Source organism: Poecilia reticulata, linkage group LG9, assembly GCF_000633615.1.
Source record: "Poecilia reticulata strain Guanapo linkage group LG9, Guppy_female_1.0+MT, whole genome shotgun sequence".
Lineage (NCBI taxonomy): Eukaryota > Metazoa > Chordata > Actinopteri > Cyprinodontiformes > Poeciliidae > Poecilia > Poecilia reticulata.
Genome location: NC_024339.1, coordinates 22,822,904 through 22,848,349, shown reverse-complemented (window position 1 = coordinate 22,848,349; position 25,446 = coordinate 22,822,904). Strand labels below are relative to the sequence as shown.

Here is a 25,446-nt window from a genome sequence, read left to right as displayed (position 1 = left end):
AATAATAATAATAATAATAATAATAATAATAATAATAATAATAATAATAATAATAATAATAATAATAATAAAGTTTTATTATTGTCTCCGTCTGTTCTGTCATCCATGAAGGTTATTTTTTTGTTTGATCTTATTTGTAATTTGTAGCACAAGAGCTTATGCAGGGATCATAAATGAGAAAACATTACAATTTCTAACATCAAAAAATTCAGTCCCACCCCTTTTCCCACTCCCCGACTCACTGATGCCTCACACGCTTGAGGAAAATGCAAGCAGATACATAGCAGCATCAGATAGAGCGAAAAATAAATAATGTAGAGGGGTGGAGGAACATCATCCAAAAACCAGCCAGAAGATCATCTCTTAAAATGAGTGAAGGATTATATACAGTTGTCATGGGGATCCGGGACTTTCTAAAGGAGTATTTTAATGGTTTCTGGGACTATGAGACTCCTAAGATGATGGTGATTAAGAACAGACCTCTTGGAGTGATTTACCGAGCTGTTCAGTTTCTAGTGATAACCTATTTCATCTGGTAAGTTGTAAGCAAGTTTATTTATTTTCCTTATAAGAAGTAACATTTCAAACAAAGGATTTTCTGGTTTAGCTCTATAAGTATTCTTGAAAGGATTAAATACAGAGTAAAGTGCGATAAAATATCATAAACTTTGAAAGTGTTCCCGCTAATCGCCTATATTTGAAGCAGACAATATGTTTTAATTTAATTAAATATATAAAACAAATAATTACCAGTGTGAACAAAACCTTTCAGAAAATTAAACAAGTTTTTCAATACAAAAATCCATAAAGTCTCAGAGAGCAAATTATTTCTTTGTAGTCTTAGTTCTAAGGGCATCATCTTTTTTTCTTGGCTTTAGTTTGGTGGGGATAAACAGATCTTGAGAAACCTGACACCCTTAATAAAATTTTACATCACAGGAGATGATTTATTGTCTCCGTCTGTTCTGTCATCCATGAAGGTATGTTTTTATAAGTCAAAAAGCGTACCAGCAGAGCGAGACCCACCCAGAGAGCTCTGTTTACACTCTTATTAAGGGAAAAGCAGAGCATGGCGAAGATGTCCTGGACAATGTGGAGTATGCTCATCCCCCAGAGGTGCATCATGTCCTTTGATTCTGTCAAAAAATAATAACTACTTTATTGATCAGATTACTGTATTAGACATTTTTAACTTTTCTTCATAGGGAGTTGACGTAATCAGCGCAACACTGAGAAGAGAATTCACTTATGATCAGAGGCAAGGTACCTGCCCTGAGGTGAGAGGAAAGAAAGAAAGAAAATATGCCTGTATCAAATGGTTACAGCTGCACTTTTATCCTGCTTTGCTTTCTTTTCTTTCTCTGCAGCATTTCAGTGTTGACAACGCCAACTGTACGACAGACTCTGACTGTCTTCCAGGCTTGCCAAACTTTGATAGCCATGGTAATGTTGTGACTTCTCACTATATCTGTCATCATCTTGGTTGCTTCATATTTGCCCCATCATTTGTTGTAATTTAAACACAGGCATTAGGACGGGCAGATGTATTCAGTATCACAACCACCCTTTCAAAACTTGTGAGATCAAGGCCTGGTGTCCTATTGAAGAGTACGCTGTAGTACGGTAAGGCATTGGACCTGTAATCTGCATGGTTAGGTACACAGTTCTATATGTTTTGCAGGAATTTTTGTTGTTGTTGTTGTAGAACAAGACAATAAACATATAGCATTCACATGTAAGAAAAAGAAAAATGTAAGTTTTTTTTAGAAGTAAAGATGTGAAATGTTGATTAACTTACAGCTTGATTTACTCAAAATTATATCCAGTTCAGTGTTTTGTTATTTCAGAAATCAATTCATTAGTAAATAGACACAGCCTGCTTGTGATTTAATCTGAGTTTATATCAAAAAATGAGGGCTTGGAGATTTGTTAGAGAACATTAGACCAAGGGACACAGCAGACAGGTCAGGGGTAAAGATGTGGAGAAAGCAGGATTACTTAACAAAACAATGTAGCCAACCTTTAAACATCTCACAACGCAGTGTCAACAAAAACTGAAGAAGAACACTGGAATTGATTGACTGTGAATGGAGAGCAATAATTAGAGATCCAGTCAGGAGGCAAGAGGTAACTGTGGAGGAAGAGTCCAGCTCAGGAGGGAGAATCTGTTGAAATGTTTATTCAATTCATGAATTGGACCCTTATCTTCATAAGGGTCCAATTGTCGAGGCGTTCTCGACAACCCATTGTTGAAAGAAACTCATAGTCCCGTCTTCAACTTTCTCCAAGCCACTTAGAAAACACAACAAATATACAAAAGAAGGTGGTCGGGTCAGATGAGACCAGAATTCATCCTTTTGGTCGACATGCCAGAAATCGCTCTCACTTGACAGCGACTTTGTCACTTATTGTCACAAGTGAACATCCACTTTATGTGAATGTTCTGTAACAAAATGAGAAAAACATCAAAGAGTGCAACTACTTTGAAAGACTATGTAGCAAATCTCATGTGATAGTCAGGTTTATACAGGTGATCAAACAAGACGGAAAATGCTTTAATAAAATCTAACAGCTTTTGATAGAGTAAAATAGGGTAAACACTGCAAGGAAGACAAAAAATTACCCTCAAAAACAAATTCCCTAAATGGAGAATTGTTCTGTGTTATTCAACAGGGAACCGCCTTTAGTGCAGGCCATCAATTTCACAGTGTTCATCAGGAACTCCATTCACTTCCCCAAATTTAAAGTGTTGAGGTAAAGAGTCTTCAAACTGATTTTTTTTTAAAACCCTGAACTTAAAACCTCTGGTCATTTGTGCCACAGTTGCTTATTGTAAACATGTTCTTTGCTTGCAGGGTAAATGTAGAAAGCCCTACAGGGATGAAAACAAAAAAATACCTCAAGAGGTGTCATTATCATGAGGAGAATGCGCCTTACTGCCCAAACTTTCGCCTGGGTTACATCGCCAATCAAGCAAGGGAGAATTTCACTGAACTATGCAGGACTGTGAGTATGAGATTGCACTTCAGAATTAGTGGCTGACATTATGAAGGTTCTTTGTCATTTATTAAATGCTTACGTCTTTAGATCAATTCATAAAAATGGTAATAAAAAAAAGACTTTTTCACAGAGTATTTCATAAAAGTATCCAAGAGTAATTAGTCACTTTTACTCATAACTTTATTTCTGGACTAATTTGCATTGGTTTCTTTGTACATGTCGATTACTTGGTGTGCAACAAACATCTGGTGTAACTTTAATGTCAGAAGAAATCTTGAAGATATACTTACTGACTAAAACATTGACATGTTCCACACTGATTTTAGCCGCTTTATTTAAAGTTTTCTTCCAGTAGGTTTTTACAAAGTTGCATTTTATCTTTTCAGTTTCTTTCTTTTTCTTACTTGATAAATCTTCCACTTTTGTCCATGTTTCTTTTGGAAGCTAAAAAGGTGAGAACAGCAAACAAAGTGAAGTAAGGCGTCTCTTTCTTGTAGTGTAACAAAATCATTCTCTTTGCTGTCAGGGGGGAGTGATTGGCGTTTTCATCAACTGGGATTGTAATCTCGATCTGGATCCTTCACACTGTAAACCTACTTACACATTTCGCCGACTTGACCTTCGAAAGGATCTGGCCGACTCCGGTTACTACTACAGGTCTGCAAAAACTCTGCATTCACTGACCAAGTTCATGGTTATAATCTTAACTTTACCAAAGAATAAGTTTAATTATTTTTAAGGACATGTTTTGTTACCCAGGTTTGCCAAATATTATGATAAGAACGGTGTGGAGTCTCGGACCCTCATCAAGGCTTACGGCATCCGTCTAGACATCATAGTCCATGGACAGGTACAGCAGGCGTTTCTTTAAATATTACCATTTTTTCCCTTCTTGCTGTGATCATAACCATTTTATTACTGCTTACAAAACTTCTGCACAGGCTGGAAAATTTAGTGTCATTCCAACCATCATCAGCACAGTGACAGCTTTGACCTCTGTTGGGATTGTAAGTGCAGTCAAAAACCAAGATTTCATTTACATAACACATTTAAAAATATATATTTTTTACTAAAACTGGGTTAATACATTTTCTAAAATTTATTTTAATATATGTAAGTTGTATTTATATTACTTTATTTTACATTTAATTAAGTCAGACTTTTGATTCCTTTAAGTGAATTTTGTTTGAATATTTGTGAATATTTCTTGTGTTGGAAATTATCATGAAAATGTAAATTGCAACTGCTACCACTATGTTATTTATGTTTTCATCATTTTCTTTCGTTTCTCTACAGTGCAGTATTATCTGTGACTGGATCATGCTGACATTTATTGACAAAAATGAAGTCTACAGCGAGAGAAAGTTTGATGAAGTGAGTAAAAAGGTAAGTATTATTTTTATGTACTAAACAGTCTTAATATTTCACAAAATGAGCTAAAAAATAAGCTGCAACGAATTCTTAATATTTCAATAAATCAATTTTAAATATGTACTTGGATACTTATTTTTGTAGGATATTTTATTTTCTGTGTTTACCCTCATTCATTTTTCTTTGCTCTCCCAATAAACCCAGTTCAGCCTCAGAAGTATTTATGACAACCTGCAATATGGTTCTTTTAAAGCTTAACTGAAGTGCAGATTAATATTTTCCAAATACGTCTGAGTGATGTCGGCGGCATCTGGTGGTTCTTTGCAGGTGACCAAGGAACCCACAGACACCATTCGCACCGAGTTCAGCTTCATCAGCAGCTACGGCTCAAACCATTCAGACCTGTCGGACGGCGTTCCTCTCTGATGGATCAGATTTTCTTAAACTCTCTTCCTTCAACCTAATCACGGCAACAACAGCATCCTAGTTTGGTGGCTAAAGTGTCTACAGCAGCTCACAGATAGAATAGCAAAACACTAATGCGAAAGTATTCATACTCACTAAAACTTTTGGTCCCTTTGTGACATTGCAACCACAAACTCTTATATATTTTAGTAGGTTTTCATAGATAGACCAGCACAGACTATTCGACAAGTGTGAAGTGGATACAATGACACATGATTTCTGTTTTATGCATAGGCAAATTTAGAAAGCGCGGCATGCATTTGCACATTTTGAGTCCATACTTGGTCACTCTACCAGGTTTGCACATCTCTAGAGACTTACATTTTGGTACGTTGTATGTTTATGGTTGTTCTGCTAGAAGGGGGAACTCTGCCACAATGTCTAGGTCATTAAAGCTTCGTTTATAACTGCACTGTATCTAGCTCCATCCATTGCCCCTTCAACTTAGACCAGCTCCTCTGTCCCTGCTGAAGAAAATCACCTGTACAAAATGATGTTGTCATTGCTAATGTTTCAGCAGTGAGGACGGCATGTTCAGGAGTTTGTCTCAACACCACTCAGCACTTTGCATGTCATACAAAACGTTCAGTACTGGTCATTCTTCCATCTGTTTGCTGTATCTGCTACCTGGCTGGTGGTAAACTTTGGACGGTTATCATGTTTTAGATTGATTGAACAGTGCTCCATGATAAGCGCACAGGTTGGAATAAAGTTTTCTAGCTGCTTTAAACTGTTCTGTAACTTCATTTCTAACCTGGCCTCTGTGTGCCTTGGTCTTCATGATGCTGTTTGTTCTCTAATAAACCTCTGAGGCCTTCACGGAACAGCTGGATTAACACTGAGATTAAATTATACACACATTTGGACAATAAAGTCTCCTCTTGGACCAGTAGATTTTATTTACAAATCTTAGTTTAAAGGGACCAGCATAACATACATCCCTATCAGATTTTTTTTTTAAAGAAAAAGATCGAAAACCGTGTATCATTTTCCTTCCACTTCAAGTTTAGCCGCAAAAACCAGTGTTGGTCTTTCATTTTACATCTGAATAAAGTACATTCAGTTTTATGATAGTAACATGACAAATTCGCAAAGGTTTAACTGTATGAAAACTTTTGGAAGTATTAAGAAGAGGAGCACATCCTGATGATCTTATACTTCTTTGAGACCCCCAGTGTGGTTCTCAGTAAAATTGCTTCAGCAACATGGCGTGTGCACAGATCAATTCAATACTTATTGAACTTTCTCCTGTTTGCCACCTGAATGAAACCTGCCCTCCTTTGCCTTCAGCAAACAAGCAAACTCACCTGTAGAGATTTTTTTCTTAGAATACTGATACTTTCAAAGTAGAGAATTAGACTGGAAACAATTTGCAAACAATGGAAACTGTTCCCATGTATCTCAATCATTCAGTCCAATGATTAATAAATATTTTCAAAACTCATTGTTCAGACATAAGCATACATGATTAAACACATCTGTTCTTTAAAAATCTGATTTCTTACTTTATGTACTTCACTTTATGTCGTCTTTTACCCCGAATGAAAAATGGTACAGAGTTGAAAACGGTGCTGGATAACAAAATACTAAAGGAAAGTGCGAGGAGCCACGTGAAGACAGCCGAAACCGATAATCAAATTAAGTCTGCATTTCCCACAAAACGATTTCTCTAACTAGATTGTTGGAAACTGAATCCATCTGCACTCGGAAGAGCAGAACAAATGTCAGCGGTGAAACAAGACTCGAGAACCTAGGGCTTCCAGATCAATATCCGCCATGAACAATGTAATAACAGTGACCACATGTTGGTTCGAAAACTATGTAGTTGTAATGTAAAATGTAAGACATTTTAAAGTTAATTTCATCTCAAACTGGGTATAGGTTCGACATACATTGGAGCAAAGAATCAAAATCCAACGAAACGACTCAGATGAGCTTCCTTATGCCTCATTTTACTAGTGCAGGTGTCAAGAAGATCCTCTGAGGAAACAATCTAATTTTGACTCAGCTTATCATCTTCAATGTGATTATGTGAATGGGAGACAGCCATCAGCAGACAAAGTGACTCAGCTGTTAAATCTAAGTGTGTGGGTTAAAATCATCGTGATCCACACTGACAGCATATCAATAACCACATGTTGTTCCCTCCAGTGAATAGATAAAAGAAATGATTGTGATTTAGATTATCTTATTTTATTGCAGAATTAAGACTACATTCCCCACAGATTTTCAATTTCAAATCTCTCGTTTTTGCTCATTTAGCATCAAAAGGTGCATTAACCTTTTTCGGGGAGCAGATTAGTTTCAGAATCGTTCCATTCCCACTGCATATTCCAGGGTGAAAACAAATTGCCAAGGTAGTAATGAATAAACCTGGAAATATTTTTGGTATCAGCCTGCATCTTCAGGGTAGAGCTTTATGGAGGAAGAGTCCGATGCGCTTCTGTTTTGGTAAATATCATAAAACAATATGCCCTCTCCAATGGGATTTTTAATAACTTCCTCTACATATATTCAAGTATTCATCGTGTACAATACCACAGAAAAAGAAGCAAAATCAGAAAAAAAAAAACCTTGAATGCACCACCTGGTAAAATTTTGTACCCTGTGATTAAATTTTGACCTTGATACTTTAGTAGGAGTTCATCAGCATTCTGCATTTTGTTTTGGCAATACACTTTGAAAAATGTCTCAAATACCTTTAGTATTTGTGGTGAAATATTTATTTTTCGTTTCATCAAACCAAATCACATTCTCCCAAAATCTCTGTATTCTACTTATACTCTGCACAGAAACACGAATCACCTTATTAACAACAGAATTGAGAATCACAGTATCAAGAACTCATGCAGGCGTAAATTAGTTTAAGCGGAGACAATCGTTTTGAGGGGGTAAATTTCTAAAATGAAAATATTGTTTTACTTCAGTAGCTTTATTGGATTATTTTTTCTGGCCCGAGATAAACTATCCTGCTTAATGGACAAGATTCTTTCAGTTCAAACATGCCTGTATTTTTGGTTTTAAACCACAAAACCTTTTAGATCAATTATCTGTGATTCATTTTGGATTGAACACAATTTCACAGCATCCCTGTTCTGAGGCACAAAAAACTTAGAAGCCGAGACACGTTGTTGTGTTCAACGCTCTTTTCAGACACCTGTATTATTTATCCTCTATTAAACATTTCCTCAAAAGTCAGCGTTCATTTTATTTCACAGAGCAACTTCTGATAAAAACACACAGAAATGTCACTTTTAGTTTTAAGCTTTTTGTTTTTCTCCCAAACATACACACTCAAAGTTTGATGTGAATGAACCAAAAGCAGACATGATGATCCTTTAAAGGATACAATTTAAAACACTAATCTTTCACTATATTTTGGTTCTGATATGTTGATACTTTTAAAATAAATTTGTTAAAAGACCAACAAATAAATATTAACAGAGAATTTGAAAGTGCTGGTGTGTGTTTAAATCCACACACACAATTTTATTTTTGGTTTTGAGCGGTTAGAGTGTAGAAGTCTTAAAATAAGCATAAAGCAAAAAAGAAAAGTAACAGTGAAAATACAAAAGTTAACACAGCAGATGGTGCTTGGAAAGATTACACGCTCTTCATTCTTGGAAAAGTAAAAAGCAGAGAAAGGCTACAGAAAATTCAAACATTCAAGTATTATTTATTTATTTTTTGACTATCTGAGATTCATACAAATATATAAATTCAACTGAGAAATGGACAAGAATTTAACCATATTTACACTCCACCTGCTTCTCCTTGCTAGCAAATAGTCCTTATGATTATTGATTATGGGATCAATAATCACAAAACCTGATTTGACAGCTGCTGAGCTGCACTGGTTTCAGCTCTCAGTGTTGAACTGAGGAAGGAATCGTCGCTCTGCGTCCCGTTTCAGTGCCTGCTCTGGCTGATCTGAGGGCTCATCTCAAGCAGCCAGTCGATGGTCTCCTCCAGGAATCTCATGTTGTAGTGGGAGGCTATGTTCCGAAACACTGCCGTCTGCTCGGAGAAGCTCTTTAAAAAGGAAAAAGATCAGCATCAATAGGGCTCATTGTGCAATTCAGAACTGGTTCAAATTGTTAAACATGTCTGAGATCTGAAACCTTGGCTGAGAAGGTGAGGTCAAAGTTTCCGGCACATGCGCAGTAAATGGGCATGTTGGCTTCTTTTACCCCTTTGCATTTGGTGCAGACCTAAAAATCACATTTATGTTGTCAAAAGGATTCAAGTGAGAAATGAGTCAAACACGCAGACGCTTTACTGGCTCAACAGTTTGGGGAGCATGAGTACTTTGATTAGACAGACAGATATTATATCTGTCCCCAGGGTAACCTTTTATTCAAATTGATTACCAAAAATATAATCATAAAAAACAAGAAAAACATCTACTAATGGGGCTCCTGATATAACATAAAAACTAGAGTTTTATATATATGTATATATAAAAAGAAAAAAAGTCTAACCGGAGTTGAGCCGAGGCTGCTTGATTTTGCACGTTTTACTCACCAGATCCTGCAGAGTGTAGCTCATAAGTTTCTTCTGCAGAGCATCCACCAGGGCCGTCTCAATAGACTCAGTTTCATATTGCATTTGGCAATTTGAGCAGAACCATTGAGGTAAGACTGACCCATCCTAAGACCATAACAAAGTCCTTCCAGATTTTAGCCTCCCCAGCTGCAAATGTTACAAATCTGTAATTTACCAGTGCGGCAGGCACTACATACCTGTGCCACAGTCGGGTCCTTGCAGAGGTCGAGGTCCCGACAGAAGTTGCAGTGGTGACAGATGACTTCTGGCAGTATGTAGGAGTTGCAGGGGTCACGAAACTGGGCCTCCTCCGAAAACTCTCCGACATCCACGAGACGCAGGAGGTCTCTCTTCAGTTTGTTCACCTGATTCACGATGTTGGCATCAAGTGAAAGGACCTGAAGATGTAAAAGGCAGAGAAGAAGGTCAATAAATGTGTTGTCGGTGTATTTCTCATTATTCAGTAATAAATGAGAGCAAAGCTCCCTCAGATTTTCTATTTGAAAATGTCAGTTTTTAGGCTTAATTTTTCATTTTTTTTTATGTTAGTTTTCAAATCATTCTGGATATTTTAGTATAATATAGGTAGGGAAGTATTTCAAAAGGGTATTCTACTGCTTTTCTGGCATCTAAACTCATTCAGGTCATTTTAATAATTGAAACACTATAAAATCTGGACTTGATAATCAGATTGTAATCATTGACACTTATTTCGTTTATTTAAAAAAAAGTGAGTGTTTGCAGGAACTACAGCAAAAATTAAAAAATGGCCTTGAGAATAAACTACCATGTGAAACTGACCTTAGTTTTATTTAACATTTGTAAAATCTCCACAAAAAACTAAAACACTAAAATAAGAGTTTTAGTTTGGCACACAAAGACAAAAGGACACTATCTAAATAAAATAAAATGTAAAAAAAAATCTCATTTTTAAGAAGTGCACAATTCTTATGTCTTAGACCATGAAAAATAAAATGGGACAAAAAAAAAAAATCCTATTAAGTGTCACGTTTCCAGTCCTTTGGAATCCCGTGAGAGAAGTTTTCAAAGAAATGTCTGCACTGCAGACATCGTGGTACTCAGCCCACCTGACAGACATATTTGACGAACTCCAGCGCCGGATTGTTGAGCGTCAGATGGGAGCCGGGCAGGACAGGAAACATCTCTGAGGTCTGGGTTACACTCCTGGTCCCGGTCACCTTTTTCTGGATCTTCTGGGTGATGGTGAAAATGTTCTGCGTCAGCTCGCTGGCCACATACTCCTGGGAGAAGGAGATCATTCCTGAAGGAAAGGAAATGAGGCATCTTGAGAAATTAATCGAGTCTTTAGTAACTGAAGCTGCCTCCTGAACGGACTCTTACCAGGAAGCGCACTCAAGTCCCCGACTGCCTGCTGGGAAGCCTGGCTGCCTGCGCGCCTCTTGACTGGCGTTGCTCCAGGAGCATTACGTCTCAGCTCCTCTTTCATGCTGTGGTAAACTGCAGCTATGTAGGCTGGGATGGAAAAGGGGGAATTGCTTAAATAGATTCAAAGTTCAAGAGGGAACACACTTATATGCGTAGATGTTTGTTTTCGTTTTACCAGACACAATCGTGAGGAAGTATTTCTGACAGGAGGCTGTTTGGGGGAGATAATGCATGACATTCCAGTTGCTCTCAATCAGCTCTTCAACCTCGTCGGTCTCTGCATCGCCATCATCTTCCTCAGCATTATCCTCATCTTCATCTTCGCTGCCCTCTTCATCTTCCTCTCCTTGTTTTCTTTTCTTCTGTTTGGCTCCTTCCTAAAAAACAAAAATAAAAAAACACCACATCATTGTTAATCATGTCAAAGGTCATGACCTTTAAGCTTAAGGAGTGCAAAACATTTTCTGTTGTAAAAAAAATAGTGGCCAAACTCAAAACTCAAATCTTCTTCCGATCAGTGACCAGACAGCAACACTCTTCGTTGTGGAAGTTGTTACGGAAAGTGGAAGTTGTTACGGAAAGAAGACTCATAGTTAGCTAGGATAGTTTTTAAAATGAAACTATTTTATGGGGCACAGTATTTTCTACACATGAAGATCAACTAAACATTGATACTGGAGAGCTAACTTTGGGTCTTGGTCTTACTCCTTCACCATTTTTTATTTTTGCCGTTTTAGTCTTTAACACAACAAAAGAAGGACATGAGTTTGCCCTTTTTAAATGAATAAGTCCATGAATTTATACTTAGAGTGGCTTATATATTCATTTAGTGTTTGACATTTTTTTCATTTGAGGTATTTGGACATGTGATGTTTAAGATACTTGGAAGGCTCCCGAGTACTGAACAGGAATGGCTACGGAAAGAAAAAAAAGAATCAAACTCATTAATCCTCCTTTCCTGGTTAATAGGATGAGAAATTAATTTCATAAAAGGTTTCTTGAAAGCGTGATAAGGTCTGAATTAAGATAAAACAAAGTTACATGAACATCTCACCTCTCCGTACAAGACGCTGGAAGGCAGTTTTCCTTTCACACCGCCGTAGTTAGACGGGTCCATCCACAACAGGAACTCCCAACAACGTGAGAAGGAGATGGACAGAGAGTGGAAGATTTCTCTCGAATGTATGCTAGAAGAGAAGCAGATTGACCAAGATTTCCATCACTTAAAGACAGAGATTAAGAAACAAAAATATACAACCTTTAAATAAGTTTTTGCACTTTTAGTTATTGAGAAAATATTACAACTGAGTATTAAGAGGCTCCTTCCAGATAAAGGAGAGTTCTTCTCTCCATCATCGCTCAGTGTGCAATTTATACGTCTAAAAGTGTATCAAACAATCGTTTACTCCACTGAGATAGTGCTCTTGTTTAGCTTAGCCAAGCAAGAGTATTTCTGCAAAAACAGCTCCTTAAAGACTGAAAAGGATAAACATAATGACAATAATAGATGCACAGAGCTACAATGAAATGGTTCCAGTCAAACCACGCTTTAGTCATGAGCTGCTATCCACACAGACTGACTAAAGCCTGTTCAGTGGATAGAAACACATTTGCAAGGGGCTGTTTTTACCTAGAATTTTAAATACTGTAAAAAACCATTAAATGTGAATGTCTGACCTGTTGGTGATATATTCCACATAGGCGATAGCGTCGTCTATCCTTCGTTTCTTTGTGCACAAGATGATCCTGTTGAAGTTCCCGTACACCACAGTCGATCCCAGACGTTTGAACTCTGCAACCAGCCTGACGGGAGAAAGACAAGGATGAAGATTAAAAGCACACAAAAGGGCAGAAGAACCCAAATAACATGTTTATGATGGCATATCTTTATTATGTTTAACATGTTTTTTCTTTAGATTCCCTGCCTACATGTACATGCAGTATTTCACAGGTAGTTGTACTAATGCAGGCTGGCAGGGACAGTTATTAAATTCCTGCTGAGGCTCTTCTGTGTGACGTTTACGAAGGGGCCTGTTGGTTTTTTCTCGTTTTCCAAAAACATATATTTTAACTTTATTGGCTTCTCTTAATTGCCCTCATATGAATGAGTGTGTGCATAGTTAGCTGCCTTGGTGCGTAGTTCATCATTGGACATTGTTGTCCAATGATGGACTAGAAACCTCTGCCATTTGCATGATGCACCAAACCAACAAGGATTAAATTAACATAGAATATGAATGACAACATGTGGAACTATATTAGTTGCTAAAATAACATGAAAGTACACATAAATAAGGTCGAGCAAATATTTTAGACATCTTTTGAACTGTAAAGCCTGGTTTTTGATCATTATTATTATTATGATCATAATATTTTAAGTAAAATAGACATATGTCTGGGATTTGTTTTTGTAATTTGAGACCAGATTAATGTCTCGTTAGGTGGCAAAACTGCTGTGAGACTTACTGCAGAAACACCTTCTTCATCATGTTGTGCAGGGTGCGATGCAGCGCCGGGTCGTAGAGCAGAGAACTCGGAGAGCGCAGCCAGCGGTAGAAGTGCATCACCTGGTTGTCTGCGTACACGTTGTGGTACTGTGTGATCTCCCTCACCCACCCGACCACCATGCTCTTTAAGATCCTGCACAGAAAACACGAAGACCACAGTGAGGGAAAACGACTCAAAAGTTTTGCCCCCCTAACTCGTTTACGCACCTGAAGGTGTTGGAGCAGAGCGCCGTCTCGTCGTAGCTAGCGAGAGCGCTGGCGCCCTGGTTTCCTGACATCATGTCCTCCAGCGAGGCCTGCTGGATCACATCAAAGCTGACGCCCAGACTGGCTCCGCCCTCCATGTCGTTGACGTGCTGCGACTGGAGGATTGTGTTCACCGCCAGGCTCTGCAGGTCCAGCTCCACGCACGCTGGTGGAAAGAAGCGAGCAGATGGCAAACTAGCAGAAATGAAAGGCGTGAAAGCGTTCCCGTCCATTCCTGTGAAAGCGTGGGTGTTTGTGTACCTGTGGAGTAACATCCCTGAGCGTTTATCTCCACTGAGCCCTTCTCGTCATTTTCCATGACCAAACGACTGTCGTCGGCCTCTTTTCCTCCGAGGTCTGGTCTCGCTGTGGGAGAAAGCCACAACAGGTGGTTGTGTTTCCGCAGGTGTCTCGCCAGGAACAGGTCTGAGCCGAAGATGGACACATCCTGAGGCAGGTTCCCCACAGGAAGGTGGTAATATCTAAAAACCAGGAGCCGTTATTTCATCATCTACAAATTGTGCAAGAGTAATTTACAATAAATGGTGAAAAAGCTTCTAGTTATTAACACCTGGCCATGTCAAAAGCCTGCGACAGGCAGCTGTCCAGGTTGAGGTAATGGCGGATCATGCGTCGGGCTCCGTGCCGCTGCCAGTCCAGCACATTGTAGTTGATCTCGTCCACAACGTGAACTGGAACCACTGGGAACTCCTCGAGCACAGGCATCCCTGCTGCCAGCCGCTGCAGCTCCCAGTTAGACTGCACAGCAATGAGGGTGGGTCCCCGTCGCTCATCCTGGAAAAACCACACAAAGAAACCTGTAAGTCCCCTAACCTGAACATATTAATGAACAGCTAAAAGTTTCAGCTTCTGATTGGGATGGATGAAATGTTCTGGCAAAGAAAACAGATTCAGAGTTGCTGAAGTACTAGTCAGAAATGCAATTTTTTCCATGTGGAAGTCCAAGGTAAAGTCTCTGAAACAATTTCTCATCAAAAGTAAGTCATGAGATAATATTGGGAAACTGTTTCAAATCAATCCATGAATTTCTGCAACTCTTAAGGAAAACAGTGTTTTGTGAAAGCAAGTTACTTTATTTGATCTTTAAATTTGTACCGAAACAGATACCATCTTATAAACTACACTGTAACGTTGAAAAACCAGTAAATACAGAAACAAACAGTGATTGTTTTTGTCCACATTGCAGCCTGTAGATTACATGTCAGCTTGAAGTAAAGATTTTCAACAAGACTTAAGTCTCACATCTGTATAACTTTTTTCTTGTTGTGACTCAAGTTCGAGTCACCACCTCTGGTATGAGTTTTTTTTAGATTTTTCTTATTAAAAAAATAGACGTAAACAGTTGTGTTGTTAAGACTTTCTTTGCAAAACTTTTGCAAAGTTGGGTGACCAGGGTGACTTTTTAAACACTTGAAGACAGAATTTGAACTTGTGAAATTCTTATATTTGAGAAAGCTAGAAGGTTTTTGATTTCAGCACCGAGCCTATTTATTAAAACAAACAGTTTTATTAATGTACTATTAGTGCATTTTACCTTGTAGTTCAGCAGTATGCGCTGCAGAGCTCGGGAGATGGCCTTGATGTCATTTTCAGCTCGAACCTCGAAGGTGTGTTTTTCTGGAGGCAGAAGCTCCTCTGACGTCTTCTCCAGGAGGGCGGTGCGCTCGGCGGTGTAGACGTTACTCAGGTTGGGCATCTGGTTGCTTCTGACCTGGAATCGCAAATTTGCAACAAAACCTAAGACTTTACTAAACGTAACCAAGAGCGACGCATGAGAGTGTTAGCAGTGGAAGTAAAAGTTAAAATAATAACTGAGGTAAAAAAAAAAACAAAACATCAACCTGTAGCTGATGTGGCTGCTTGAGAAACTTTCAGATCTGTGTGAAAAATAGAAGAATCCTGTTGTTCTTACCGTGTCCAGGATGAAGACGCTGGCTTTGCGCTGAGAGGGGATGAAGAGGCCAAACAGAGCCTTCTGACCTTGGCTGTGATGGTACAGGTACATGTGGCGAACGCTTCCTGAGAGCAACGCAAACACAACAGTGATGAACAAAAGTGGCAATCAGATTACAAATAAAACAAGATTATACAACCTGTCATATAAGTCAGATAAATAAATGTACAGGCAGAATAATAAAAAAAAGATATCCTGCAAAATCCTATTAGTGATCCAGGGGTTACTAACATCTAAAAACTCACACGACCCCCTTCACCAAACACCACTTTTAACGTTTGGTGGCATCTTCAAACAGAACCTACCAGGTTCCAGGTAGCTGAACTGGGCCAGAGATCTCATCTCCAGATGGTCCAGATCGAAGGAGTCGGTCTCCCTGCCGGCCAGATCCCTCACAATGTGCTTGTTTACCATGCACACACATCCCAGTTGCACCAGCGCACGGAACAGCAGGGGGACCTGACACAACGATGAGGAGCAGAATCTGTGTTACGTTCTGGTTTCACAGAAAAATCAGCATGAATTTGCAGTTCATGAGGAAGTAGACTTTAAAGTGTGAAGAGAATTTAATGAACACGGAACCTGTGTTTCGTAGACTCCTTCAATGTCCGGTGCGGAGAGGTCAGCGTTTATCTCATTGATGTGGTTCTGATACATGTCCTCTGGCACTGAGTACTCATACAGGTAGTACACAATGTTGGAGCGAGGCAACATGCGGTTCACCTAAAGATGCAGATGATTTTCTAACTGACCTTCACTTTGCGACTTGTTTTTTTTTTTTTTTTTTTTAAACGGGATAATGCGAACCTTCCTGTACGCAACTCCTCCTTCGTCTTGTTTTGGGACTTTCTGGTTGACGTAGAAGACGCGCGGGATGTTGAGCTTCATGCAGTGAAGATCATTTCCAATCACAGCCCACAGCTTATACAGACCAGGGTGGTTTGTCTCTGCAATCTGACGTACATCGTCTCACATTTAGTAATAATGTCACTGAAATTACTGTTCTTTGCAAGGGATTAACAGGCATAAAGCTGTAAACTTTTAATTTATTTATTTGCAACGTGACATCACCAAACGTGACAAAGAGCAAATGTGAGACTAAGAAAAGATGATTTTTCTCCACCTGCACAATCTGCCACGGCATGTCCAGGATGCTGCGCGCTGTCCGCCGCAGGAAGCTTCCCAGCCCGTTGCTGGGGCCACCTCTAATGACTCCTCCTCCGACCGGTTGCGGTTCTCCGTCCAGCAGCTTCCTCCTCTTCTTCTTCTCCTTCCTTTGCCTCAGCTGCAGCTCCCACTTTTTCTTGTGATAGCGCAGCCACACCAGTCGCTCCTCCTGGGGTTGTTAATAAAACAAGAAGCAAAAAGCAGACGCAGATTAGACGAAATTGGGAAAAAATGAACGCCGTTCCGTTTAAAATGAACAGGAGATAAATTCTAGGCGTCCTACCCGCGATTTTCCCATTGGAGGTGGAGGTCCCAGGATTTCCCTCCAGGACTGCGTGAGCTCCACATCCTGGGACTCCACCTGGCTGTCCCCTCCTTGAGAAGCCCGCTTCCTCTTGGTGCTGATGAGGATGGCGGGCTGCAGGGGTCGAGGCGCCGCCCCAAAGTCCTCCATGTCTGCAGCTTGGTCAGCCTCCAGGGGCTGATGGGCAATCTGTGAGAGAGGTGGAAAAAAACATTACTTGTGAAGAAACGTGCGCACAAAATATTTACGCAGATGAAGCTGTTTGTGTTTAAAGTTTCAGAAGCATCTTTCTGAAGCTACCTGTCTCTTGCCCTCACTGGTGAACAGTTCACTGATTTTCTTCTGCTTATAGATGTCGTTTTTCTCCAGGAGTTTCTTGTGGAGCCAGTCAGGATGCCTCACTCTGGGAACTGGATTCTTCACCTTGTAATTAACAGAGGTCATTAAAATTGATCTCTGGAGAAATTTAAGACATATTTAACGAGTTGTTCGTTTCAGAAAAATGACTTACTTGCTGCAGCGCTGCAGGGATGGTGATAATTTTTTGGATTGCACTGCCCAACCTCTCGATGTAATAGCTCCAATCGAGGATCTGGAAATGAGTGCATAAGATATTAAATGTCAACGAGCAGAACTCAGGAAACTGAGGGAGATTTTAGGCTTTTAATGAAAAATGATTGTGGGACTCACAGAGCGGATGTCTAAGTCATGCAGGCTGGGCATCTTCAGCCACTTCCGGAGGAAATGTTTCTTCACGCTGGGCTCAGCCTGGAAGATGGCGAGAGGAATGGCCCTGAAGGGGAAATGTGGAGAAGGTGTTTAATAGAGTTGAGCTCAGATCTTTCACTTATGGGAGAACAGGCTGTCATTCACAGAGAGTTTTAAGAAAACAGCTTTTCACTTTTTGTGAGCAAAAACATATTTAGTGACGGAGCAAAATATTCAAAATCTTACAACAGTATGACTAAGGGTTATGAAAACTTTTGCAAGTCAATCCTGATAAAGGTGTGCTTCTCCATATTCTAGCCACTATAAACTACATTTATACTGTATCCAGACACTCTTAGGTGTACAGAAGTATTTCATGATGATGTTTCTTCTGCATGGTGTCACGAACAAAGCGGCTGCGTTCCTGCCCCACCTTTCTGTGACCGGGGAACCCTCTGGTTTCCGGGAGATGACGTAGCGACAGCTCAGACCAGCATCTTTCACCATCTGATCTCCCAGGAACTCGGCCAGCCTCTTGGCCGTGCTGATGGACGTGGACTTCTGCTCGCCGTATTCCTCCAGCTTCTTGGACATCGAGCGGTTTTCCGAGATCAGGTCGAACAGCTCCGCATCCGGCATGTTGGCGGCCTGCAGAGAGAAACGGTGACGTCAGCGCGATCCCGATCTACCCTGATCCAAGACGCTTGACTGCATGCGTCCACCTTGCTGTAAAGCACATCCAGCCAGTAGTCGGCCACCTTGGCCACCGACGCGTAGACCTCGTCCAAAGTGGTGCCTTTGAGGAACGCCTCAAACACAGAGGACTGAAAAATCTTAATGAGCTGAAGCTCTCCTCTCCTCTTCACTTCGAAGCCTTTGAGCTCAGCCAACGAGCCGTCCTCGTTAAACACGGCATACCTAAGCAAGAAGCGGGGGAGCCTTTAACAAAGCAAATTCAATTTCAAGGAAGGAAATAACCCCCAAAATTACACCGAGCTTACCTCTTCTTCAGCTTCTTCCCTTCCTCTTTGGAGGCGGGCAGAATCATCGCCAGATACGGCCCGTCCACCTCGAAGAAGATGCTGTTCTCTGACCGGGTGTTGTAAGTTAGCGAGGCGGGGTCGACCAGCTCGTGGTACTGATCGTTGGTGAATCCCTCCTTCACCAGGATGTTGAGCATTGCCCCCGGGTAAGAGATGGTCACTTTGGGTTTTTTATCATTGCTGGTTTTTACCACAAAGTTCTCAGGGAAGGTGTTGGGGAGGACACACCAGATCCCGTCAGTGTCCAGCTCCAGAGGCCTCCTGGGTTGCACACAAAATGAGAAAAACAGCGACAATGAGCTACTTTCTGACAAACCCAAGTAATTCTTTAAACAACATAATGGAGTTCTCATATCACAGAATAAAAGTGCCAAAAAAAAATTATATTTGTAGTGACTATATACACGGCCAATCAAAAATACATACGTTTTACACAAATCACTCACCCTATTTGTTCGATAAGTTCTCTGGCCTGAGTTATGATGTTAGCTCCGGTGAAGCACACGATGCCAGCCATCTCCATGGAGTACCAGCGCGCCCTGAGACAGAGAGACAGCATCAGGCCTGCAGCAGCAAAATCACGGTTCACTGCAGCAGAAGTGGATGTTTCACTGCTTGCCTACCCTTTTCTCATGACGTAGCCGTAGAAAGAGTTAAGGATGCATTTGTGGGCCAGCTGCAGAGACTCGTACAGGATCTCCATGTTTTTGCAGCGCTTCACCTCAGCAGCATCTCCATTGTCCTGAGCTGTTGACAGCTTCTTCTTCCAAACCTGTAGCGAAACAAAAAGACAAGTTTTAGTAAAACAATACTAATTAACAACCTTGATTTATTTTATTATTTAAAAATACAGAACACACTTTGTGAAGTCCTTTGAATTCATAACGGCGATCCCTGAAAGCTCTGACTGTGTCGACGTAGAAGGAGTTTTCTCTCTGACAGATGGTGGTAACTCGCTCCTCAAGCCGCGTGACGTGAGTCTTCTTGTAGGCCTTCTTGCAGTAGTCTGATACAAGAGCAGATATCAGGTATTAATGCTTCTTAAAACCAAAGTCTACCTCAAGTGAGCCCCCAGCAGGCCCTACCTGCCAGCCGTTTCTTCTCGTGTTTTGCCTGCTCCTCCCGGTTCAGAGTGTGGAACGCCCGAGGGGCGCCGTTGGGGAACAGAGGTGGGAACTTCTCCGACTCCAGCTGCTGCTGGATGCGGTGAAACTCACTGCGGCTTGCAGGCACTGACAAGAGATGCAGGTTGTTTTTATAAGTAAATGAACCTTTTTTAAAATTCAAGGGATCTTACAGCTTTTACGATGTCGAATTAAATCACTTTTTAAGCACTCCTAAGGCAATTTTCTCATGTTTTCAGAACAATCAGGAAATACAAGAGCCTGGCAAACATTCTTAAACTAAAAAAGAAAAATATGTTAAGGATGGTGACTTCACTTCCCCACCATCACAGACGTAATTGGCATCGTCTTAAAAATCTATAAAACTGGCAAAAAAGTTAGTCTGTTGATGTATAAAACACTACAAATGATGGTCAGCTGTAACCGCAGCAATGGGAAGCTTAACGAGGCGTTGACTAAGGTACGTTGAATAGAGGTGCATGTATACAGATTTATTTGAACTTCATTTTCAAAGCTATGCTTCAACAACCTTTGAATTTCAAGGTTCAGCTTTGTGTTGGCCTGTTAAATAAAAGGCCAACAAAGTACATTGAGGTTTGTGATTGTAAAGAGACAACGTGTGGCTGACTTACTGATTTCTCCTCTCCACTGCCAAGCCATCCTCCTCTGGCAGGTGGCTCCGGGTTTGTTAAAGTCACAGGCGGCACATGTGGCCTCATCAACCATAGCTGATGGCTAGAAGGAAAAAAAATATACATAAGACACTAAATCTCACCCGTTTCTACAGTAAATACTATCTTTTTAAAGCTTTTTAAATGTCTACCTGCAGACGGTTTGTGAGAATGATATTGGGGTACATGGCCCCGACGTCCAGATGGTAGATGAGGGGGCATTCGATCCTGTTTGGGACATCCTTCAAAGAAGTTAGCTTCTTTTTGATTTCACCACAAACCTATAAAGGCATCACAGTTTATGAGATAAAGATGAAAGTGATGATTTACACAATAAAAATTAGAGAAAAAAATGAAATCACATACCTCATTAAAGTTGGTAACCTGCTCCAGAGGAATCTTTTCTTCCTCTTCGACGGCGTGACGCATTGTCCTCTCGACTCTTTGAAGCAGAAAGTCGAAGGCAGCTGGGTTCTGTGGACACATCAAACCGGACCGTCACGTCTTCATGCAAAGAACCGCTGCAGAGAGAAAAGAGGGCCCAGACTCACCATCTTGAAGCGACAGGGGATGTCGCTGCGGAAAACTCCAGACTCCAGCGCCTCCACATGGCCGCCCACGTAAGTCTCAGAGTCCAGGACGTGGCCGTCGTCCGTCAGCTTGTTAAAGATCTGCTCCTGCTTGTTGGGGAAGACGATGTTGGCATGGAACGCCTGCACCATGAGCAAGGCTTCGCACAGGGTGCCTGAACCCTTACGCAGCACCTGTTCACAGGAAAAACAGGCTTTGTAAGAAACAGATACTCATTAAAAGCTGTATTATTATTGTTATTATCACAACAGGAAACGAGGAGACAAACCTCATCAGGCTCCATGGGGATGATGGTGCACAGGGCGAAGATGAAGGGGTGAACATATTTCATGTAGAGGTAATATGTGGCCACAGCGTCTGACACAGAGTAGGTTGCTAATGTCTTATATAGAGATACAAAAAACATTTAAATAAAAAATCAGAACATCCAAATGCCTTTTCAAAAAGCAATTTAAGTAACCCAATCTGTTTCCGTACCTGTGGTTCCTCAGTTGCCATTCGGCACATCTCCTCTGGGTCCAGCTCCACCGGATCGTAGCCCAGTTTAGCCTTGGCTGCTGCCTTCAGGTTGTGACTTCCTACAGGCAAGTAGCTGTCCCTTTTTACCCACCTGATGCAGAAAAGAAGCAGAACGGAAACATGACAAACCCGTCCCTCAACTTTAATGTTTTATGAGTGTCTGGATAGTTCCCACCTGAGGCAGTCCATGTGGATGGCCTGGCTGGATTTATACTCTCCCTGGTTGTCCTTCTGGAAACCGATTTCCTTGTGCATGCTCAGTCCATGGAGCGCCGCACGAGTCTCAACAAAAGGCCTACAGAGAAGAAAAAAAAAACAAGCTGATGGTTCTGATGGTTTTGCATGTTTCTTAAAATTAACCATAAAATTTAAGTGTAATGCAAATCCTCGCTTCAGTCTGGTGGAGTTTAGATGTAAGCATAACCCGGCTCACCAGTCAAAAAAGTCTCCGTTATAGGTTACAAAGATGTTCGGCTTTGTTTCTTGAACGTGATCGAACCACCTCTGGATGAGAGCAGCCTGCAACCAGAGTCATTTAGCAAGTTACTACACATCTATTGTTGAAAATACATGCTTGTTTTAGTAAACCAAAACAATGCTGTGTGTGAAATCTAACAAGTGTGACAAACATTTCTATTTAACCCCCTAAACTCTGATACACCCAAATAAAACCCAGTGCAGCAAACAGCGCAATTTGATCTCAACATGAGATTGCCCCAGAACTTATTGCGATAAGCGATAATATTGTCTTTTTGAAATCATTTTCAAAAAGACAATATCATTTTCAACTATTGTTATTGATAATAGCGTGATAGTGCAAGTTTGCCCACTCAAAAACTAATAAAATTTAATTCAATACTGGAAGATACTTTAAATATCCAAAATAGAACACAGCTACTAAAAACAATGAATAAGACAGAAATAAAAACCACACACAACCTAAACCATAAATAATAAATAATAATAATAATAATAATAATAATAAAAAAAACAATGTTTATTTTTACAACTAAAATTCACCAACCTCGTCATCCTCGTTAAAAACTGTGAAAGGTCCGTCATATTCTGGCTTGGGGGTGAACTCAAAATCCTCGATGTTCTCGGAGACAATCTCTCTATTCGTGATTAGAAAGCCCTTGAAGGAAATAAATTAGAGCTGTCAGAAACAACACAAACAACAGGAAAAGCCAAAGCGAAGAATTGCACCAACCTGTCCGTCGATCATATAGGAGATCATCATAATCTGATCCGTCTCTGCGTCTGGGAATTTCAGAGGAAGTTTGGTGGTTTCGATGTCGAAAGCCAAAACAACTGGGTCCTAAAAGCATAAAAACACGAGCAGAGCGTAAGGTAAATGTTCTGGCAGCATATACGGCTATCAACGTTGTCCAACATAAATAACATCTACACACCGGGCGCTCCACCAGATCGTCTCGTCGCACAATCTCTGGAGGGAAGGCGCTGCCTCGGTATCGGACGTTGTACCAGTGAGCCTGAGTAAAGCAGAACCGGTACCAATTAGAGTAAACAGTGACTAAACCTTTAAGACACAGACATGAGAGAAATGTATCCCCACCACATGGATCTTGAGGTCGATGGACACTCGGACGTGATAAGGGACATCGTACTCTCTCATGTCCACGATGTTGTCCAGCTGATCGGCGATACTCTTAAACGTCCCGTCCTCTTCGGCTGAGATCACGCTGCCTCCTGACAGAGCACTTTGAGACACACGACGCCATCAGCAAGGCATCAACATGAAGCCCTCAGGACTTGCATAATGGATTTTTGTTACCTCGACAACATTGATGTGTAGGCGTCGTTGGACTGCTCCCTCTCTCTGTTCTTGCGCACGGCTGGAGAAATCTCACGCTTGACTTTGACTAGATCATCCACGGTGTTGAATGACAGCTTGATGTAGCTTCTCTTCAGTCCAACTAGATGGTTCGGCTGGGGAGAGCAAGCCTTCCGAGTTAAATTTTCATTCTTTCTATTGTCTGAATGCTACAAAGATAAAACAGAAGCTCTCACCAGGTCCAAGTCCTCCTTTGGGAGAATTTCAAGTTTCGCCACTTTTCCTTGGAACTTCTTGGACAAATATGAGATGACCTCTCTCTCACAGTTCTGGAAATAAGATACTCTTAGTGTTCTTAATATGCAGGGTTATGAGACTAAACACCAAGATTACTGACAAACCTACCTTTTTAGTAGCTATGTAGAAGTAAGGCTTGAAGGGAAGAGCCACCTGCAGAGCAGAAATAAACACACGGCAATCAAAACTCTTAGCTGTTCAACCTGACAAAATATAGATAAGCTGAGTTGTGTGAAACTTTAGCCAAATATTACTAGATGATGTTTTTTTTTTTAATGAGCACACACCTTAAATCTGCTCCCGTCCTCCTGGATAAAATAATAGTCCACGGCACTGATCATCCTTTTGTCTTCATCCAGGATCTCCGTCTATAAAAACACACGAGTATCACCTGTTCAGTGTCTCGTATGGAGATCAATCTGATCCACTTAAGGAAGTGTGTGGACTCACAGGGTGCATGTTGATCAGCCAGCCCGTTTTCTCCCCGGGCTCCTTCATCCTGTCGAAGCCGAAGCGGGCGTCCATGTCGTCGGTGAACTGGCTGCGCTCCAGCCGCTTGAGCGCCGACATGGAGGATCCATCATCCCTGATTCAAACACGCAACAATTTTAATGTCAGGTTTTTTTTTTGAGACACCAACTTCACTAGTGTTAGTTCGCTATATTTATGGCAGACAACTTGAGGGAAAACTTACTGGTTTTCTTGGTTTGCTCCACTTTGGCCCCTGTCCGATTTGTATCGTCCGCTGTTCTGCAAAACCATCTTATGACGTTTTGTCTCTGGCAGTAAACAAGGCAAGTAATCAGCTAAACCCTAAATCCCGAGGTTTAAACAACGTTTGTCACATTGGAAAATATATGCAGTAGTTTTAAACGTTGGCTTTCTTTCTTCCTCTGTTAACGCTGTTGTGACACCATTTAGGTTTTCTTCTTTTGGCGCGTTAGTGCAGTTGCCGCGAGAGCGGAGGAGAAACAACAAAGATCCTGTATTTAAAGAAGATGATTCACGTTGAACAAATTCTATGCGCCGGTGTGATTAAAGTTTATTTATTACAAAAATGCTGTAGTATATAATAGAATAAAGTAGATTTACTGTCTTTAATATTAGTGTTCCGACGTCATAATTTGGTAGAGCATAACAAGTGTATAAAAATAGGATGGCAAATCAGGTCATGAATATCAACCAGATTCTTAGGAGTACGCTCCTGTAGCATCTGATGGTCAGACTGAACACTTTAACAGTGAGACGTGTTGTATATATAAACAATCTTTGTAGGACTAAGCTTCCGGGGGGAGCTTGAGGCTTCTCTCCACGGGACTGCTTTACTATCCCTGTCGGGAGAAGGAGGAGCTGACCCGGGCGGACAGAGGAGGACACGCCGGTGACTGTTGGTAGGTGACATTCACGTCTGCATCTGGCTTGGGAAACGATAAACGTGTGGCTAGCGGGTTTCGCTGAGAGGCCCCTTATTTCTCCCCACCCAGTTAAACAAAAATTATTTCTTTTCGGTAAAAAAAAAAAAAAACAATAAAAACGTGTCAAAGTTTTATAAAGTTATACTTATAAACTATGAGTTTCAAATCAGTTACTTACCGTAATATTTCGCGAAACTAGCAGCTAGCAGAATTGCTTATTTTTTTGTTGCAGTGAAAGTAAATGATCAAAATGTACTGCTATCTATGACTGATCACTTTGTAACCATACCATTTCA

At 40.7% G+C, this 25,446-nt stretch overlaps 3 protein-coding genes across 5 annotated transcripts in view; 2 read left to right on the top strand and 1 right to left on the bottom strand.

Annotated features, from left to right (window-relative positions):
- The first annotated feature begins 165 nt into the window (after positions 1-165).
- On the top strand, positions 166-6,178 carry p2rx2 (purinergic receptor P2X, ligand-gated ion channel, 2). Of its 2 annotated transcripts, none has more exons than XM_008418730.2 (12): positions 166-535; positions 981-1,116; positions 1,206-1,277; positions 1,368-1,443; positions 1,527-1,623; positions 2,674-2,754; positions 2,856-3,006; positions 3,527-3,657; positions 3,760-3,850; positions 3,942-4,007; positions 4,297-4,374; positions 4,699-6,178. In XM_008418730.2, the coding sequence occupies exons 1-12, from the start codon at positions 369-371 to the stop codon at positions 4,795-4,797; spliced, it is 1,245 nt and encodes a 414-aa protein (XP_008416952.1). In that variant the 5' UTR covers positions 166-368; the 3' UTR covers positions 4,798-6,178. The 2 variants fall into 2 exon arrangements, with proteins under 2 accessions (XP_008416952.1, XP_008416951.1); XM_008418729.2 differs by having other exon boundaries at positions 169-535; positions 4,297-4,386; positions 4,699-6,175.
- Positions 6,179-8,284: 2,106 nt separating this feature from the next.
- pole (polymerase (DNA directed), epsilon) lies at positions 8,285-24,693 on the bottom strand. Its single transcript, XM_008418728.2, has 48 exons — positions 24,430-24,693; positions 24,186-24,321; positions 24,023-24,103; positions 23,844-23,888; positions 23,675-23,767; positions 23,439-23,593; positions 23,220-23,364; positions 23,056-23,136; positions 22,854-22,961; positions 22,668-22,778; positions 22,077-22,162; positions 21,819-21,938; positions 21,602-21,734; positions 21,393-21,506; positions 21,085-21,297; positions 20,900-21,007; positions 20,686-20,814; positions 20,495-20,597; positions 19,824-19,970; positions 19,599-19,744; positions 19,362-19,510; positions 19,185-19,277; positions 18,697-18,999; positions 18,418-18,613; positions 18,129-18,343; positions 17,678-17,780; positions 17,499-17,579; positions 17,288-17,410; positions 16,967-17,176; positions 16,640-16,852; positions 16,324-16,470; positions 16,099-16,239; positions 15,822-15,975; positions 15,475-15,581; positions 15,097-15,273; positions 14,113-14,336; positions 13,803-14,023; positions 13,503-13,707; positions 13,255-13,428; positions 12,466-12,591; positions 11,843-11,975; positions 10,964-11,165; positions 10,744-10,875; positions 10,470-10,663; positions 9,579-9,779; positions 9,361-9,486; positions 8,958-9,047; positions 8,285-8,868 (listed from the first exon to the last, which is right to left on the bottom strand). Exons 1-48 carry the CDS (start codon positions 24,495-24,497, stop codon positions 8,746-8,748), a joined length of 6,885 nt encoding a protein of 2,294 aa, XP_008416950.1. The 5' UTR covers positions 24,498-24,693; the 3' UTR covers positions 8,285-8,745.
- Positions 24,694-25,018: 325 nt separating this feature from the next.
- Positions 25,019-25,446, top strand: part of acacb (acetyl-CoA carboxylase beta) — a 28,200-nt gene continuing 27,772 nt past the window's right edge. For both annotated transcript variants that reach the window (XM_008418724.2, XM_008418723.2), the window contains exon 1: positions 25,019-25,126. The gene's annotated coding sequence lies outside the window, so the exon portion shown is untranslated. The remainder of the gene's footprint in view (positions 25,127-25,446) is intronic.